Source organism: Mus musculus, chromosome 10, assembly GCF_000001635.26.
Source record: "Mus musculus strain C57BL/6J chromosome 10, GRCm38.p6 C57BL/6J".
NCBI lineage: Eukaryota > Metazoa > Chordata > Mammalia > Rodentia > Muridae > Mus > Mus musculus.
This window is the reverse complement of record NC_000076.6, coordinates 56200929-56216306: the sequence shown is the minus strand read 5'-3', so window position 1 is coordinate 56216306 and position 15378 is coordinate 56200929. Positions and strand designations below refer to the sequence as shown.

Below are 15378 nucleotides of genomic sequence, written 5' to 3'. Positions count from 1 at the left end.
ATGCAGCTGAATCCCCAGGTTGTAAATTTTAAAGGAATGGAGACATCAAGATGCACATGTGAGCATACCTAAGGACAAAGAGTGCTGAGAGCATAGTGTAGCTACTATGCAATTACTGAGGAAGGGAAGAACACCCTTTTGTTTCTTTGAGACATGGTCTCACTCTGTAGCACTGGCTGTCTGGGAACTTGCTTTGTAGGTCAGGCAAGCATGGAGTTTTCAAAAACATACTTCTCTCTGTTTCTTGGGGGCTGGGATTAAAGGGCTGTGCCACCATGCCTGACCAGAACATCTTTGGATGGGCTGATGTTAATGTTTACCAGACCACTTTGTTTTCTCCCTCCCTCTTTCTCACCGTGCATTCCTCCATGGGATAGGCTGCCCTTGAACTCCCCATGGTTCACAGAGTGGTTCCAGGGAACCCATCTCCCTTCCATCCTCAGAGACACTGCATGCACATGTTACACAGAAACACATACAGGCGAAACACCCATACACATAAAGTTCGAAAGTAAAAATAAATCTTAAAATCCTAAGTTTTCTCCTTTGGAGGCATTTTTTAGACTTGTAGAGCTGAGGGGATGCAGAACTTTTTTAGTTTTAAGTCTTACTTCAAGAATCTGTTTTATGCTACCACTTGTAATTGTTTCTGTGAAAGCCACTACTGAGCTCCTACTTAGATCTGGAGAAAACACTGAATGTCTCAGTCGGGGCTGTGGGTGCCCACAGACATGAAGAAAGGAAGGAAGAGAGGTGGAGAAGTGAGAGAGAATGAGGCGAGGGGCAGGAGTGAACAACTGCATCATAGCCTGACTTCTGGAGGTGTGATGTGAACATTTGCTTGTGTTGCTGGTAACAGGAATGCATGTCACAAGGAACTTGCCTTAGAGCTATATTGATTTTTCCACATTACTTCATATTTCTAGACAAAAAAGCTATAAGAAATCATATGCCTTTGGAATTCCTTTTTTTTTTTTTTTTTTTTTTTTTTTTTAATTTTCTGGTCTTTCGAAAGAGGGTTTTTCGGTGTAGCCCTGGCACTTCGCTAGCCTGTTGTGCCATTTTTATGAAACAGAAACTTAGATTTTCCTTGATAGCACTATGTTCTTAAATTTTTTTTCTTTTACACAGAAAAAAATGTACCTGAATATCTTGAGTTCATTCACTAAGTCTGTCCTGAATTTAAAGGTATAAGGAAATGATGCATTCCCTGAAGAACATTATGATGGTGGTGGTCGAGGCGATGATCAACAAGTTTGAGGAAGACGAGACACGGAGTGAGGACAGGCAGAGGAAAATGCAGAGTGGCAGCTGCTGCACAGACAACTGCTCCGACAGTGACTCCTCCTTCAATCAGGTGGGCTGTGTAAGCAGAGCATCCTGGGCTGCGTGGGTATGGAGAGAGTGATCTGCATGCGTGCTTACTGCTCTCTGCTCTTGACTATGTGTGTGACATGACTGTGTGTTCAAGTCTCTGCCTGATGGAATCCCCTCTGTCCCTGCTTGATGGAATCCATGATGGACTGTCTCCTGCAATTGTAAGTTCAAGTACTTCTCTGAGTTATCCCTTTCTTGATTCTCCCCCCCCCAAACCTCCTATTCTAACCCCCCCTTCTCCCTGCTCACAACCCACCCATGCCTGCTTTCCTGTCCTGGCATTCCCCTGGGGCATCGAGCCTTCTCAGGACCAAGAGCCTCTCCTCCCATTGATGTCCAACAAGGCCATCCTCTGCTACATATGCAGCTGGAGCCATGGGTCCCTCCATGTGTACTCTTTGGTTGGTGGTTTCATCCTTGAGAGCTCTGGGGGTACTGGTTGATTCATATTGTTCCTCCTATGGGGCTGCAAACCCCTTCAGCTCCTTGGGTCCTTTTTCTCTACTTCCTCCATTGGGAACCCTGTGCTCAGTCCAATGGTTGGCTGAGAGTATCCATGTCTGTATGAGTCACAGGTAGAACGCCTCAGGAGACAGCTATATCAGGCTCCTGTCAGCAAGCACTTGTTGGCATCCGCAATAGTGTCTGGGTTTGGTGACTCTATACCGGATGGATCCCCAGGTGGGGAAATCTCTGAATGGCCTTTCCTTCAGTCTCTGCTCCAGACTTTGTAACTCTTCCCATGGGTATTTTTTTCCTCCTTCTAAGAAGAACCGAAGTATCCATACTTTGGTCTTCCTTCTTCTTGAACTTCATGTGGTCTGTGAATTGTATCTTAATGCTTTTAATATTCTTTCTTTGTTTAGTGCATCTGGTGTTTTTATTCTTATGTGACTGGAGGAATTTCTTTTCTGGTCCAATCTATTTGGAATTCTGTAGGCTTCTTGTATGTTAATGGGCATCTCTTTCTTTAGGTTCAGGAAATTTTCTTCTATAATTTTGTTGAAGATATTTACTGGCCCTTTAAGATGGGAATCTTCACTCTCTTCTATACTTATTATCCTTAGGTTTGTCTTTTCATTGTGCCCTAGATTTCCTGGATGTTTTGGATTAGGATCTTTTTGCATTTTGCATTTTCTATGACTGTTGTGTCAATGTTTTCTATGGTATCTTCTGCACCTGAGATTTTCTCTTCTATCTCTTGTATTCTGTTGGTGATGCTTGCATCTATGACTCCTGATCTCTTTTCTATCTCCAATGTTGTCTCCCGTTGTGATTTCTTTATTATTTCTATTTCCATTTTTTAGATCCTGGATGGTTTTGTTCAATTTTTCATCTGTTTGTTTGTGTTTTCCTGCAATTCTTTAAGGGATTTTTGTGTTTTCTCTTTAAGGGCTTCTACCTGTTTACCTGTGTTCTCCTGTATTTTTTTTTTGTTTGTTTGTTTGGTTTTTTTTTTTTTTTTTTGGTTTTTTGAGGCAGGGTTTCTCTGTGTAGCCTTGGCTGTCCTGGAACTTACTTGGTAGACCAGGCTGGCCTTAAACTCAGAAATTCTGCCTGCCTCTGCCTCCCAAGTGCTGGAATTAGAGGTGTGTGCCTGTATTTCTTTAAGGGATTTATTTATGTCCTTCTTAAAGTCCTCTATCATCATTATGAGATGTGATTTTAAATCAGAGTCTTGCTTTTCTGGTGTGTTGGGGTACCCAGGGCTTGCTGTGGTGGGAGAACTGGGTTCTGATGATGCCAATTAGCCTTGGTTTATGTTGCTTATATTCTTTCACTTGTCTCCCACCATCTGGTTATCTCTAGTGCTACCTGCCCTTGCTATATCTGACTGGAGCTGGTCCTTCCTGTGATCCTGATTGTGTCAGAACTCCTTAGAGTTCATCTGTCTAAGGGATCCTGTGATTCTGTGATCCTATGATCCCTAAGATCCTGGGTGTGTCAGAGCTTCTGGGAGTCAAGCTGCCTCTGGGTCCCTGAGATCCTGGTGTGACTAAGCTCCTGGGATACTGTGATCCTGTAATCCTGGGGGCCTTAGAGCGCCTGGGAATGGAGCTTCCTCTGAGTGTTGTGGGCCTATCTCCATAGTTCGTACCCAAGGTCTCCTCAGGGCTTTGGCCCAGACTAGAAGGAACTCTTGCCACTGATTGGGGGGAATTCCTGGGTGCCTGGGGTCTGCTGGTCCCAGTTAGTTCTGGTGTTGTGGCAGATGTTGTGTGCTCCTCACCTCTGATTCTATGATATTGGATGTGTTAGAGTGCCTGGGAGTGGAGCTTCATCTGGGTTTTGTGGGACCGGCCAAGTGAGTGCCCAAGGTCTGCTCTGGGCACAGGTCCAGACTGGTCAGTTGTGCTTATTCTATTGTTGTTGTTGTTGCTCTTGGTAGTGTGTGTATGTGTGTGTGTGTGTGTGTGTGTGTGTGTGTGTATATGTGTGTATGCATGTGCACACACTTTCCTTTTTTGGTTTTGCTGTTATGTATATATATTTTTTGTGTTTTCATGGGTGGAGTTAGCCTCCTTAGGTTGGAGTTTTCCTTCTTGCATCTTTTAAAAGGACTGGATATGTAGATACATCTTGTTTAAATTTGTATTTATCATGATTGTCTCATTTTCCTCATCTATGGTGATTGAAAGTTTTTCTGGGTATAATAGTCTGGTTGACATCTGTGGTTCAGAGTCTGCAGGACATCTGTCTGGCCCTTCAGTTTTGTTGAGTCTCCGTTGAGAATTAGGTGTAGTTCTAATGGGTCAGCCTTTGTATATTACTTGCACTTTCCCTTGCAGCTTTTAATATTCTTTCCTTGTTCTGTATGCTTAATGTTGTGATTATTATTTGGTGAGGAGGCCATCTTTTCCTGTCAAATCTACTTGGTGTTCTTTATGCTTCTTTTAACTTCATAGGTACCTCCCTCCTTCGTTTAAGATATTTTTTCCTATAATTTATGTATAGGTTTTTAAGCTGCATTTTTTTCTCCTTACTCTATTCCTTTTATTCTTAGATTTGGTCTTTTTATAGGTTTCCAGATTTCCTGAATGTTTTACATTAGGAAGTTTTAGATTTGACATTTTCCTTGATTGAATTATCCATTTTTTCCTATCATATCGTCAATGCCTAAGATTCTCTCTTCCATCTCTTATATTCTGTTTTAGGTTTAAATGAAAATAAATCAATACTTGTATTCCTGGCATTAAAAAGTAAAAATACCCCAGGAATGAAATTTATACTTTTTGGGTTCCTATTTACAAAGAGATTATCTAAGGGCCAGGTTCAATTTTCTCTGGGCATCCATTTAGCTATTTAAAAGGAAATTACGAGTTATGCTGCTCTTCTTAACCACAGGGAGGTATTTTTTCTGAAATTCACTGATCTTCTGAAATAAAATGTACATAATCAATAGTAAATTTTTTTTTTTTTGGTTCCAGATGCATCTTAATAAAGTGTGTGAGCAGACTGTGACACACAAAGGTTGTACAGCCACAGCCTTCAACTGGGGAAGTTATTTCATTTTCCAAGGGTCAGCAGAGCTCAGAGCTCAGGGGAGCACTGCTAACCTCTTAGTTGGGGGAAGGGGTGGCCTCTGTTCACTCCTGTTTCTCCTAGGCTACCTCAGTTACTCTTGTATCTCTGTCCTAGTACCTCTGCCCCTGGATTAGTATGGAGAGACTGCAAATTGCAACACTAGGAGACACAGAGCCTTTGCCACTGGCCAGAGTTAGAGTCATATAGAACATCAAGCCACCATCAAGACATCAAAGGCAGTGTCTTCTTAACTAGGGGATAAAGAAGAGCTATACCTGAGGGCTTTTGACTATAGGGATGGTACTCTGGGGGTTAAGGCTAAGATGAGCTCCCAGGACCCTCAGGAGCTGTGAGCCACCTGACTCTCTGTCTCCACACCCTGCTGTGTGAGGAGCCTACTCTGGGCACAGTCCTCATTGGAGTCATCCTTGTGACTCACACACCTGAGTGTGACCCAGATATCTGTAGAGCCAGATATCTCTGGCTCTGGGCTGAGTCCTTGTGGCCCACTGTCGTCCCTCTAGTTAGAAGCCATAGGACCCTGAGTTAACTGTGGAGTCAGCTGCTCCAGGCAAGCTGCTAATTAGCAAAAAGCCCTGTTACTTAGAGATGGCCAAACTGAGAAGTTGTACTCAAAGTACAGTAGGGTGCTGATGCTCCTCAAGTCCCAGGATGCCCTTTCTCCCTTCTCCTCCCCAAGCTAAGCAGCTGTCATGTATGGCTCATGGTCACCAGCTCACCATAGCCACTGACTGCCTTGCCACTCACTGACTGAATTTCTATCTACCAGTCTGTCAGCTCTTGGACAGCATCTCTGCATACCTCAACTTTGCTGACTCAAACCCAGAACCTGAAGGTTACTGCTCAGTGGGGATGTCCCTGCATGGCCCTTGGGGTCAATCTCCAGCATCAGTGAGGGAAAGAAAACCAAGAGGCTGAGCTGGCCGCTCACTTTTCTGTGGCCCCAGAGAACTTAGCCAAGTTCCCATCTACTTCCATCATTTGACTCTCCAGCAGGACCCTTGACTGTGGCACTCTGACCTATTCTGCTTATCCCCATGCCACCTTAGTCACTCTATCTACTTGCAGAAGGCTGTTCCCCAGCCCGCTTCACCAGTGCTCTGCTCACAACTAGGAGAACTCCATGTCACTTACTTCTTATATTTGGAGACTACTCCCATCCACTAAACCCTTGGAGTCAAGGCTAGAAGGACTCAGCTCTGGATGAGCAGCCAGTGTAGGAGCAGGCTCATGGTCCCACAGTGCCAGCCAGTGTTCCAATATCTACTACCTCATACCACACAGAGCACATGAGCGCACTGATGACCACTTCTTATAGAATGGGAGGTCAAGATGCCTCTGTCCCTCACACTGGTCTTCTTGTCCTGGCATGGCTGTACCCTTAACTGGGGTCTGTAGAGCTGTGTCTTCTCAAAGTCAGTGGGGTCAGTGTAGCCCCCAAGGCCTTTACAGGTATCAGATAGTTGGCAGAGTCTATCCATCTCAGGAATCCCCTGACCTAGCACCTCAGGTTCTCAGTCTTGGCCACACTGAGCTCAGTGAATGTTTAGGGACACCTCTATTCCAGTAGGTTAAGGTCAATAGGTGGTTCAACTGATGTAGGTAGGACTACCCACTCCAGAGTGGGAGAGGTTCAGCCTTTTGAGTCAGGCCTGGTCCTGCTGTTTTAGCATCCTCTCCGTTCCTAACACTGAGGATCTTGAGCTACAAATCTCAGAAACTCACAGGGTAGAAACCTAGTTAGGGTTTATGATCTCTATGGCTCAGGCTTGGCTAGTGGATTAGAAAGCTCCACCCAATGGCCTGCAGTACCACCTCACACCAGTCAGAATAGCTACGATCAAAAATTCAGGTGACAGCAGATGCTGGTGAGGATATGGAGAAAGAGGAACATTACTCCATTGTTGGTGGGATTGCAAGCTTGTACAACCACTCTGGAAATCAGTCTGGCAGTTCCTCTGAAAACTGGACATAGTACTACCGGATGATCCCGCAATACCTCTCCTGGGCATATATCCAGAAGATGTTCCAACCAGTAAGAAGGACACATGCTCCACTATGTTCATAGCAGCCTTACTTATAATAGCCAGAAGCTGGAAAGAACCCAGATCCCCCTCAACAGAGGAATGGATACAGAAAATGTGGTACATTTACACAATGGACTACTACTCAGCTATTACAAAGAATGAATTTGTGAAATTCCTAGCCAAATGGATGGACCTGGAGGGCATCATCCTGAGTGAGGTAACCCAATCACAAAGGAACTCACACAATATGTACTCACTGATAAGTGGATATTAGCCCAGAAACTTAGGATACCCAAGATATAAGATACAATTTGCTAAACGCATGAAACTCAAGAAGAACGAAGACCAAAGTGTGGACACTTTGCCCCTTCTTAGAATTGGGAACAAAACACCCATGGAAGGAGGTACAGAGACAAAGTTTGAAGCTGTGACGAAAGGATGGACCACCTAGAGCCTGCCATATCCAGGGATCCATCCCATAATCAGCTTCCAAATGCTGACACCATTGCATACACTAGCAAGATTTTGCTGAAAGGACCCAGATATGGCTTTCTCTTGTGAGACTGCCGGGGCCTAACAAACACAGAAGTGGATGCTCACAGTCAGCTATTGGATGGATTACAGGGCCCCAATGGAGGAGCTAGAGAAAGTACCCAAGGAGCTAAAGAGATGTGTAACCCTATAGGTGGAACAACATTATGAACTAACCAGTACCCCGGAGCTCTTGACTCTAGCTGCATATGTATCAAAAGATGGCCTAGTTGCCCATCACTGGAAAGAGAGGCCCATTTTACTTGCCAGCTTTTTATGCCCCAGTACAGGGGAATGCCAGGGCCAAAAAGTGGGAGTGGGTGGGTAGGGGAGTAGGGGGGAGGGTATAGGGGACTTTTGGGATAGCATTGGAAATGCAAATGAGGAAAATACCTAATAAAAATATTAAAAACAGGCTATTCCAGGTGAGCCTTGATAATTCTGAATTCATCTTGAGCAAAGTCAGTCTGCAATAATATACGGCTGTGCTACTGGTGAACTTTGACCTTGGTTCTCAATCTCTTGTTTCTGAAGCCTCAGATTTCTTTTTGAATTTTTATTTAAAAAGATATATTTATTTTGTGTGGTTGTGTGTTTTACCAGTGTCCTAGTTATGGTTTCTCTTGCTATGATAAAACTCCATGACCAAAACCAACTTGGGCAGCTGATTGTTTATTTCAGCTTACAACTCTCAAGTTATATTTAATCAGTGAGGGAAGTGAAGGCAGGAACCTGAAGGTAGGCCCTGAAACCAAAGCCATGGAATCATGCAGTTTGCTGGCTTGCTCAACCTGTTTCATACTTAACCCAGGATACCTGCCCTGAGCTGTCAATGCCCATAATGGGTTGGGCATTTTTATATCAACCATCAATTAAGAAAATGCCCTACAGATTTGCACACAGGCACTTACAAGGAGATGGTGGTACCTGAGGTAGACTGGGTCCTCTCATATCAATGATCAATCAAGAAAATATTTCACAGACATGCCCACAGAACAATCTGAGGGAGGCAATTCTTCAAGTGAGGTTCTCTCTTCTCAGAGGAATCTAGGTTGTGTTAATGTGACAGTAAAAACTAATTAGGACAAAGAGGAAACATTATTTCAGGTAGTGGTGTAAGGGCATGTAAGAACAACGGGTGACAGTTACTATAACGTACTGTAAATACATGAATTCAAAAACAGTTTTGACCATCTTTTGTTCCTGCTTTTCTCCTTTATGTTAGGCTTAGAAATGATCTCTTTAGTTTCTGCGTTAACACATGCAATTATGGCTTAATTCTTTCTGGAAGCTTCTTATATTGTCACGGTCACATCTGTTACCTACAACAGATCCATGTGGTGTTTCCCAGATTAAGCCACAAATACTGCTTAACGCCATCAGGGGCTTTCCATCCAGGCAGTATTTAGAACCACTGAAAATCCAGGAAATATGTACCGAAGTCAACACTTTACATGCTCTAGTTAAATATGTTCTAGTTTATTGCTCTATTTATATTTATCCAATAATAAGCAATAACACAAAACAGTTCTTAATATAATGCAAGCCAGCTTTAAGTCAGACTAGACTAGTGGTATATATGAGCCTCTCTTGGTATTTTATATGGAAGGTTACAGAAGGTTTTGGGGGAGTAGTGTGGAATGCTTGATGAGGTCCAGATCGTGAAGTGAAGGCAAAGGTTATGCTTTAATCATTATTTATAGATCCTAGCTGTAAAACTCGAGTGCTGAGTAAATATTCGAGACAAATTGCATCCCCTGGCTGAGTTGCGCAGCAAAGGGAAATCATTTCAAGGTTTTATAGAGAAGCGCTTTTAGGAGGACTTCTACTGTGTTGTAAGTGTAAGAGCATGGTGGGCCATAGTTGTCAGGAGACAAGTTGGAAGGCTGTCTCTGTCATTAAAAGAAACAACGAGAATTTGAACCGTGGAGGCTTGGTAGTAGTAAATAGAGAAGGATCCATAAATTTTATTGGTGAAGTCTTATAGTTGGTGCAAGTAGTATCAGAGCCAAAGTTGTAGCTGTGGTTTATTAGCTCTCATGGCAGCACCTTGAATTTGGTGCTGTGATTAGAGTAGAGACTCAGATGTGGAGACTCAGTTGTGGAGACTCAGATGTGGAGACATGGTCAAGTTAGTTTTTTTTCCGTATCAGATGCTACTAGAGGGACAAGTAGCAAAAAAATGTCACATTCTCCTGATAGAAAGGTGTTACAGCTAACATAGTATGAATCGTCTGTGAAGTTTAACTGTAGACAAGTAGGTGACACTTGAGGTGGCTCATGCTTTTAGTATGAGTAGAGGCAGAATTGTCAGAAGAGATTTAGGAGCTTTGATATTTTATTTTTTTATTAGACATTTTCTTCATTTACATTTCAAATGTTATCCATAAAGCCTCCTATACCCTCCCACTGCCCTGCTCTCCAACCCACTCACTCCCGTTTCCTGGCCCTGGCATTCCCCTGTACTGGGGCATATGATCTTTGCAGTACCAAGGGCCTCTCCTCCCATTGATGGCTGACTAGGCCATCCTCTGCTACATATTCAACCAGAGACACAGCTCTGGGGTGGGGGTGGGGTACTGGTTAGTTCATATTGTTGTTCCTCCTATAAGGTTGCAGACCCCTTTAGCTCCTTGGGCACTTTTCTCTAGCTCCTTCATTAGGGTCCCTGTGTTCCATCCAATAGATGACTGTGAGCATCCACTTCTGTATTTGCTACCTTTTAATTAATGAATTTATTAAGTTAATTAACTAACTTAGTTTCCAGTAAGGATTTTGCAGTGCACCTGACCTTGAACTTCCAAACCTGCTGTATAGGTCCAGCATTGTTAAGTTTATATATGTATGGCACCTTGCCTATTAGGTTCTTTCTTTGGATTGGGTAAATCTCAAAGCCGGAAGGAAAGTTAATTAGCTACAATGAATGATCACAGGATGCTAGAGACAGTGAGGCTGAACACTAGGTGGTGGCACAAGCCTGTGGTCCCTGTACTTTGTAAGTATATTCAGGAGGATAAGGCGTTCAAAAGGCCAGCTTTGGCTAGACAGGGAGTTCATCAAATGCTGCCTGACTATGGAAGGTCTTCTAAAGAAGCAGAAATGAAAGATTTTTTTTAATTTATTTTTTTATTAGGTATTTTCCTTGTTTACATTTTCAATGCTATCCCAAAAGTCCCCCATACCCACCCCCCCAATCCCCTACCCACCCACTCCCCCTTTTTGGCCCTGGCGTTCCCCTGTACTGGGGCATATAAAGTTTGCATGTCCAATGGGCCTCTCTTTCCAGTGATGGCCGACTAGGCCATCTTCTGATACATATGCAGCTAGAGACAAGAGCTCCGGGGTACTGGTTAGTTCATATTGTTGTTCCACCTATAGGGTTGCAGTTCCCTTTAGCTCCTTGGGTAATTTCTCTAGCTCCTCCATTGGGGACCCTGTGATCCATCCAATAGCTGACTGTGAGCATCCACTTCTGTGTTTGCTAAGCCCCGGCATAGTCTCACAAGAGACAGCTATATCTGGGTCCTTTCAGCAAAATCTTGCTAGTGTATGCAATGGTGTCAGCGTTTGGAAGCTGATTATGGGATGGATTCCCTGCATATGGCAATCACTAGATGGTCCATTTTTAAATGTGCTATTTTGTTTGTGTATTGTAATAAGACACCATGATGAAGGTAATTTATAAATGAAATTGTTTAATTTGGGGATCAATGTTCCAACGGATTAGAACCCATGGCCATCATGGCAGGGATAATGGTCGCTGGCAGGCAGTCATGTCTCTGGAGGAGAAGTTAAGAGATCATGTTTTGGTCCATAAGCAGAAGGCAAAGAGAGCTAACTGGGTGTGCCCAGGCTTATCAGACTTCAAAGCCCATGTCCAGTGACACACCTCCTCCAACAAGGCCACACCCACTAATCCTTCCCAAATAGTTCCACCAACTGGGGATCAAGTGTTCATATATGAGCCTATAGAGGCCATTTTCCCATTAAAACCAGTATGTTGATGAGAGAGTAGTAGTGACAAAGGAGGAGAAAGTTGAGGAGCTACAGTGTTGGTGAGCCAAGACAGTTTTATAAACTATAAGGTTAGAGATTTCAGTGTCAGAGAGAGATATTAGACATAAAGAAACTAGAACATGAAGTCTTGTTACAGCGGCCACTTAAAAGAGATGAATTCTGTAAAGAACTAAGGATTATCTTTTTAATTGACTGCTACTTAGCATAATACTGCTTGTCTCATCAAGTGTAACAGAATGTTCAAGTAATTGCTCGCTCACCATTTGTCACAGCTGTTATGGAACTTGTAACTGTATGGCAGATGAGAATGGATTAATGTGGGTGTCAGTGAATTATGTTTTCAGCTTTCTTCTTACATAGGCTGTTATAGGTGAAAAGCAGTTACTTCATATTCTCTTATAGAGATAGCCAAGAAATGTAAGATTTATCTGACAAATTTTCAAATTTTAATAGGGATAAAGGAAAGCACTCGATTAGCTCATGGATACTGTGATGTTGTGAGGCGATGTCTGGACTGAGGAAGAGAGATGGGAGTTGAGGATAAGGTGGTTAGAAGAAGGAACTAGGGCTTAGAACTCCAAATGCAACTTCTGTCCTGCATCTGTGACATGGTTTGTCCTTGTTTACTTTCTTGACCAAAAACAAATTGGGGAGAAAGAGGTCTATTTGGTTTACATGTTGCAATCATAGTCCATCATTCTGGAAGGTCAGGGTAGAAACCCAACCTGAGCAGAAGCAGGAACCATGGAGAAAAGCTTCCTCCTGCCTTGTTCTTCATGCTTGCTTAGCTGACCCTGCCCACATCAAGTATTGATCAAGAAAATGCACCATAGATGTGCCCATTGGCCAATTTGATGGAGGCAGTTTTGTAATTGAACTCTCCTCCTCCCAGGATAGGAAACTAGCTTTCCTCTGCTTGTGTCATGTTGACAGAAACTAACAAGTACTCTTTTTTGTTTTTTGAAATCTTTCTATTGAGATTGTGGGTAAGACATTTAGATACTGATAACAATCTGTAAAAGTCATATGGTAGAAATGACAGAATAAATCAATTACAAGAGAGATAGAAGAGCCTGGCAGAAGAAACATATTATCTGTTATTAAATAATATAGGCACATGCTTTAGTGCATATACTATCATTCATATACATATATATATGCATGTGTATGCGGTATGCATTCAGATGTGCATATATATAGATGTTTGTGTGTGTTATCTGTATGATTTCTATTCTATAAGTTACCAATATTTATGTATTTTTCCACTAAACAAGATAGCTGCTTTCCTCTATATGTGTGTCTATTCTATCATTATCTTTTATAATCTTAGTTACTTAATTGTAATAAAATTGAAAATTTAAGCTTAGGCTCTGTTTTCATGTTTTTAAAAATAGCAGCACCTAAATGGTAACTCTGTATCTCCAACTCAAGGGAATCTAATTCGTCTCCTGACCTATTCAGGCACTGTGTTGCGCAGACATAGGCAAAACACTTATACACATGAAATAAAACAAAGAATTCTAAAATAAAAATTAAATAACATACATGTATAGCCCTTTCTACAGCTAAATTATACAGTTTTAAAATGAGCAAGATAGGACATTTTGAAGTCTTTTAAAATAATTTTTAAAGATTTATTTTTATGTATATATACATATATATATATATGTGTGTGTGTGTGTGTGTGTGTGTGTGTGTGTGTGTGTGTGTGTGTGTGTGTGTGTGTTTGTGTGTGTGTGTCTGTGTGTCTGTATGAGTATATACTGTGGTGTGTGTGCGTGGTATGTGTGTCTGAGTGTGCTCAGAGACTTTGAATTTAGAACTGGAGTTGTTGACAGTTGTGACCTGCACGAACCCAACTCAGATCCTTTAGAAAAGAAACAAGTAACTCTTGACTCATATTTGTGACCCCAGATTTGAAAGAGAACTTATGTTGTGTGTTATGAAATCTTAAATTCATGTGGACTTTCTCTTCATGGGGCAGCTAGGCCTGTTCTCTCTCATTGTTCCCATAGAGAAAGACAATCAATAGGCTACACCTAGCTTTGAGGTAATTTTTCTCCTGAACAAATGATTGGGCACTTAACCACCAAGTAGGGTACTTAGCCCTGTAGTTGGGCACTCCTTTAGGTATGGGTTTGCTAATGTGAAAAAGAACAAGGCCCAGACCTGTGTCTAGTAAGGGAAACACTCTGGCCCAGTAGGAACTACAAGTGATCATGTTATCCTATTAACAGAGTAGCAGTGAGGTGTGGCGGGTGGTGCAGGGCACAGACTGTCCTGTCACTAGGGGATGTTTCTTCAGAAGGGTTGGTTCTGAGGTAAAGTCTTAGTGGAAAGTGGGCAAGTGTGCAGGTCTAAGGAGGAGCCTGTGCGTGAATGACAGCCTTTCTCTAGATGGAGGCTATTATTTTTGGACAATTTCGCCAAGTACAAAGGTTAAGGGAAGTTCAGGGTCACACAGAAGGGTTTCAGTAGTGTGCTGAGATGTTCCTGCCTTTCTGTGTTTGCTGTTTGCTAAATTTGTTTCATACATATCACGTTTCTGGGTATGCAGTGTGTGTGTGTGTGTGTGTGTGTGTGTGTGTGTTTAATGTCTTTGAGTCTTACAATGTTGTCTACATTATGGTTGTTCAGCAAACATATACAGGAAGGTGCAGTATTCTGTTACAAAATTTTAGTTCTGACTAAAAAACTGTGGTAAACAAAAGTTAGGAGTTTTTCCAAGTCAAAATAGATCATGTTTCCCTTGTTCAGAGTGACTATGTATCTGTAGTTGCGTTAGCAATCATTTATGGTGGTCCTGCTGGAAGTCTACTAAATAACTGTATGTCCTACTTATTCCATTACAGAGTTACAAATTCTGTCAAGGGAAACTACGGTTGATTTTAGACCAGTTGGATCCTGGCCAACCTAAAGAGGTAAGATTAAAAGACGACTGTCAAATAGGATGAACCTAGAGACTAGATTGCAATCAGTAGTAGCTGGCCTGGGGTTTTTGTTTATATGGTTGATTGGGTTTTATCTATCTGTCTGTCTGTCTGTCTGTCTGTCTGTCTGTCTATCTATCTATCTATCTATCTATCTATCTATCTATCTATCTATTTACTGTTGTTTCTTTTTGGGGGGTTAGATGCTAGGCATTTACTATAAGCAGTTCTGCGTTGGTAACTATGATTACTTTTTCCATCTGAAGTGGATACTTGTATCTTGCTTGTGTGCTTGCTCGCCCACTCACTTCTTTCTTCCTTTGCTTCCTGTATATCCACATGTGCAGATGTGTTCATGTGTATGTGTGTGTGTGTGTGTGTATGAAATCTAGGGGTCAGCATCAGTTGCCATCCTCTATTGCTTACCACCTTATTCATCCATTGGTTTATTCATTATTCATACATTGATTGGTTGGTTTATCTCTCTGTCTGACTGTCTGTCTGTCTGTCTGTCTATTTATTTATTTAGAAACAGGGTCTTTTCCAGAGCCTGGTGGTGTTGTAATTATTTAATCCTGGGCTCAGGGCTTTTACCCCACCTAGGAACATTTAGTTCCTCTATAAAACACACACACACACACACACACACACACACCCTTAATACTTATAATAAGCCTTAATCAGCACTAAAGCTGGGCAGATCTCTACCCTCTAAGCTATTTAGCTATGTATGTGTGTGTGGACACAGGTATGTGTGTGCAAGTCTGTGTGTGTGCCCCATGCATAAGTGTACATGCTCATGCCAGAGAAAGATATTGGGTGTTCGGGTCTCTCTCTCCCCACTTTATTCCCTTGAGACAGGGTCTCTCTCACTGAACCCGAATGTAGGCCAGCAGCCAGGAAGGACCAGTGATCCTCTTGTATCCAATTCCTGTCATGCTGAAGTTAAA

The 15378-nt window shown here is 42.3% G+C and overlaps 1 protein-coding gene across 3 annotated transcripts in view; it reads left to right on the top strand.

The window, feature by feature from the left end:
* Positions 1–15378, top strand: part of Tbc1d32 (TBC1 domain family, member 32) — a 214676-nt gene that overhangs the window by 12662 nt on the left and 186636 nt on the right. For all 3 annotated transcript variants that reach the window (NM_001033385.3, XM_011243191.3, XM_011243192.3), the window contains exons 3-4: positions 1189–1357; positions 14351–14419. In NM_001033385.3, coding sequence (NP_001028557.2) covers positions 1189–1357; positions 14351–14419 — 238 coding nt within the window. The remainder of the gene's footprint in view (positions 1–1188; positions 1358–14350; positions 14420–15378) is intronic.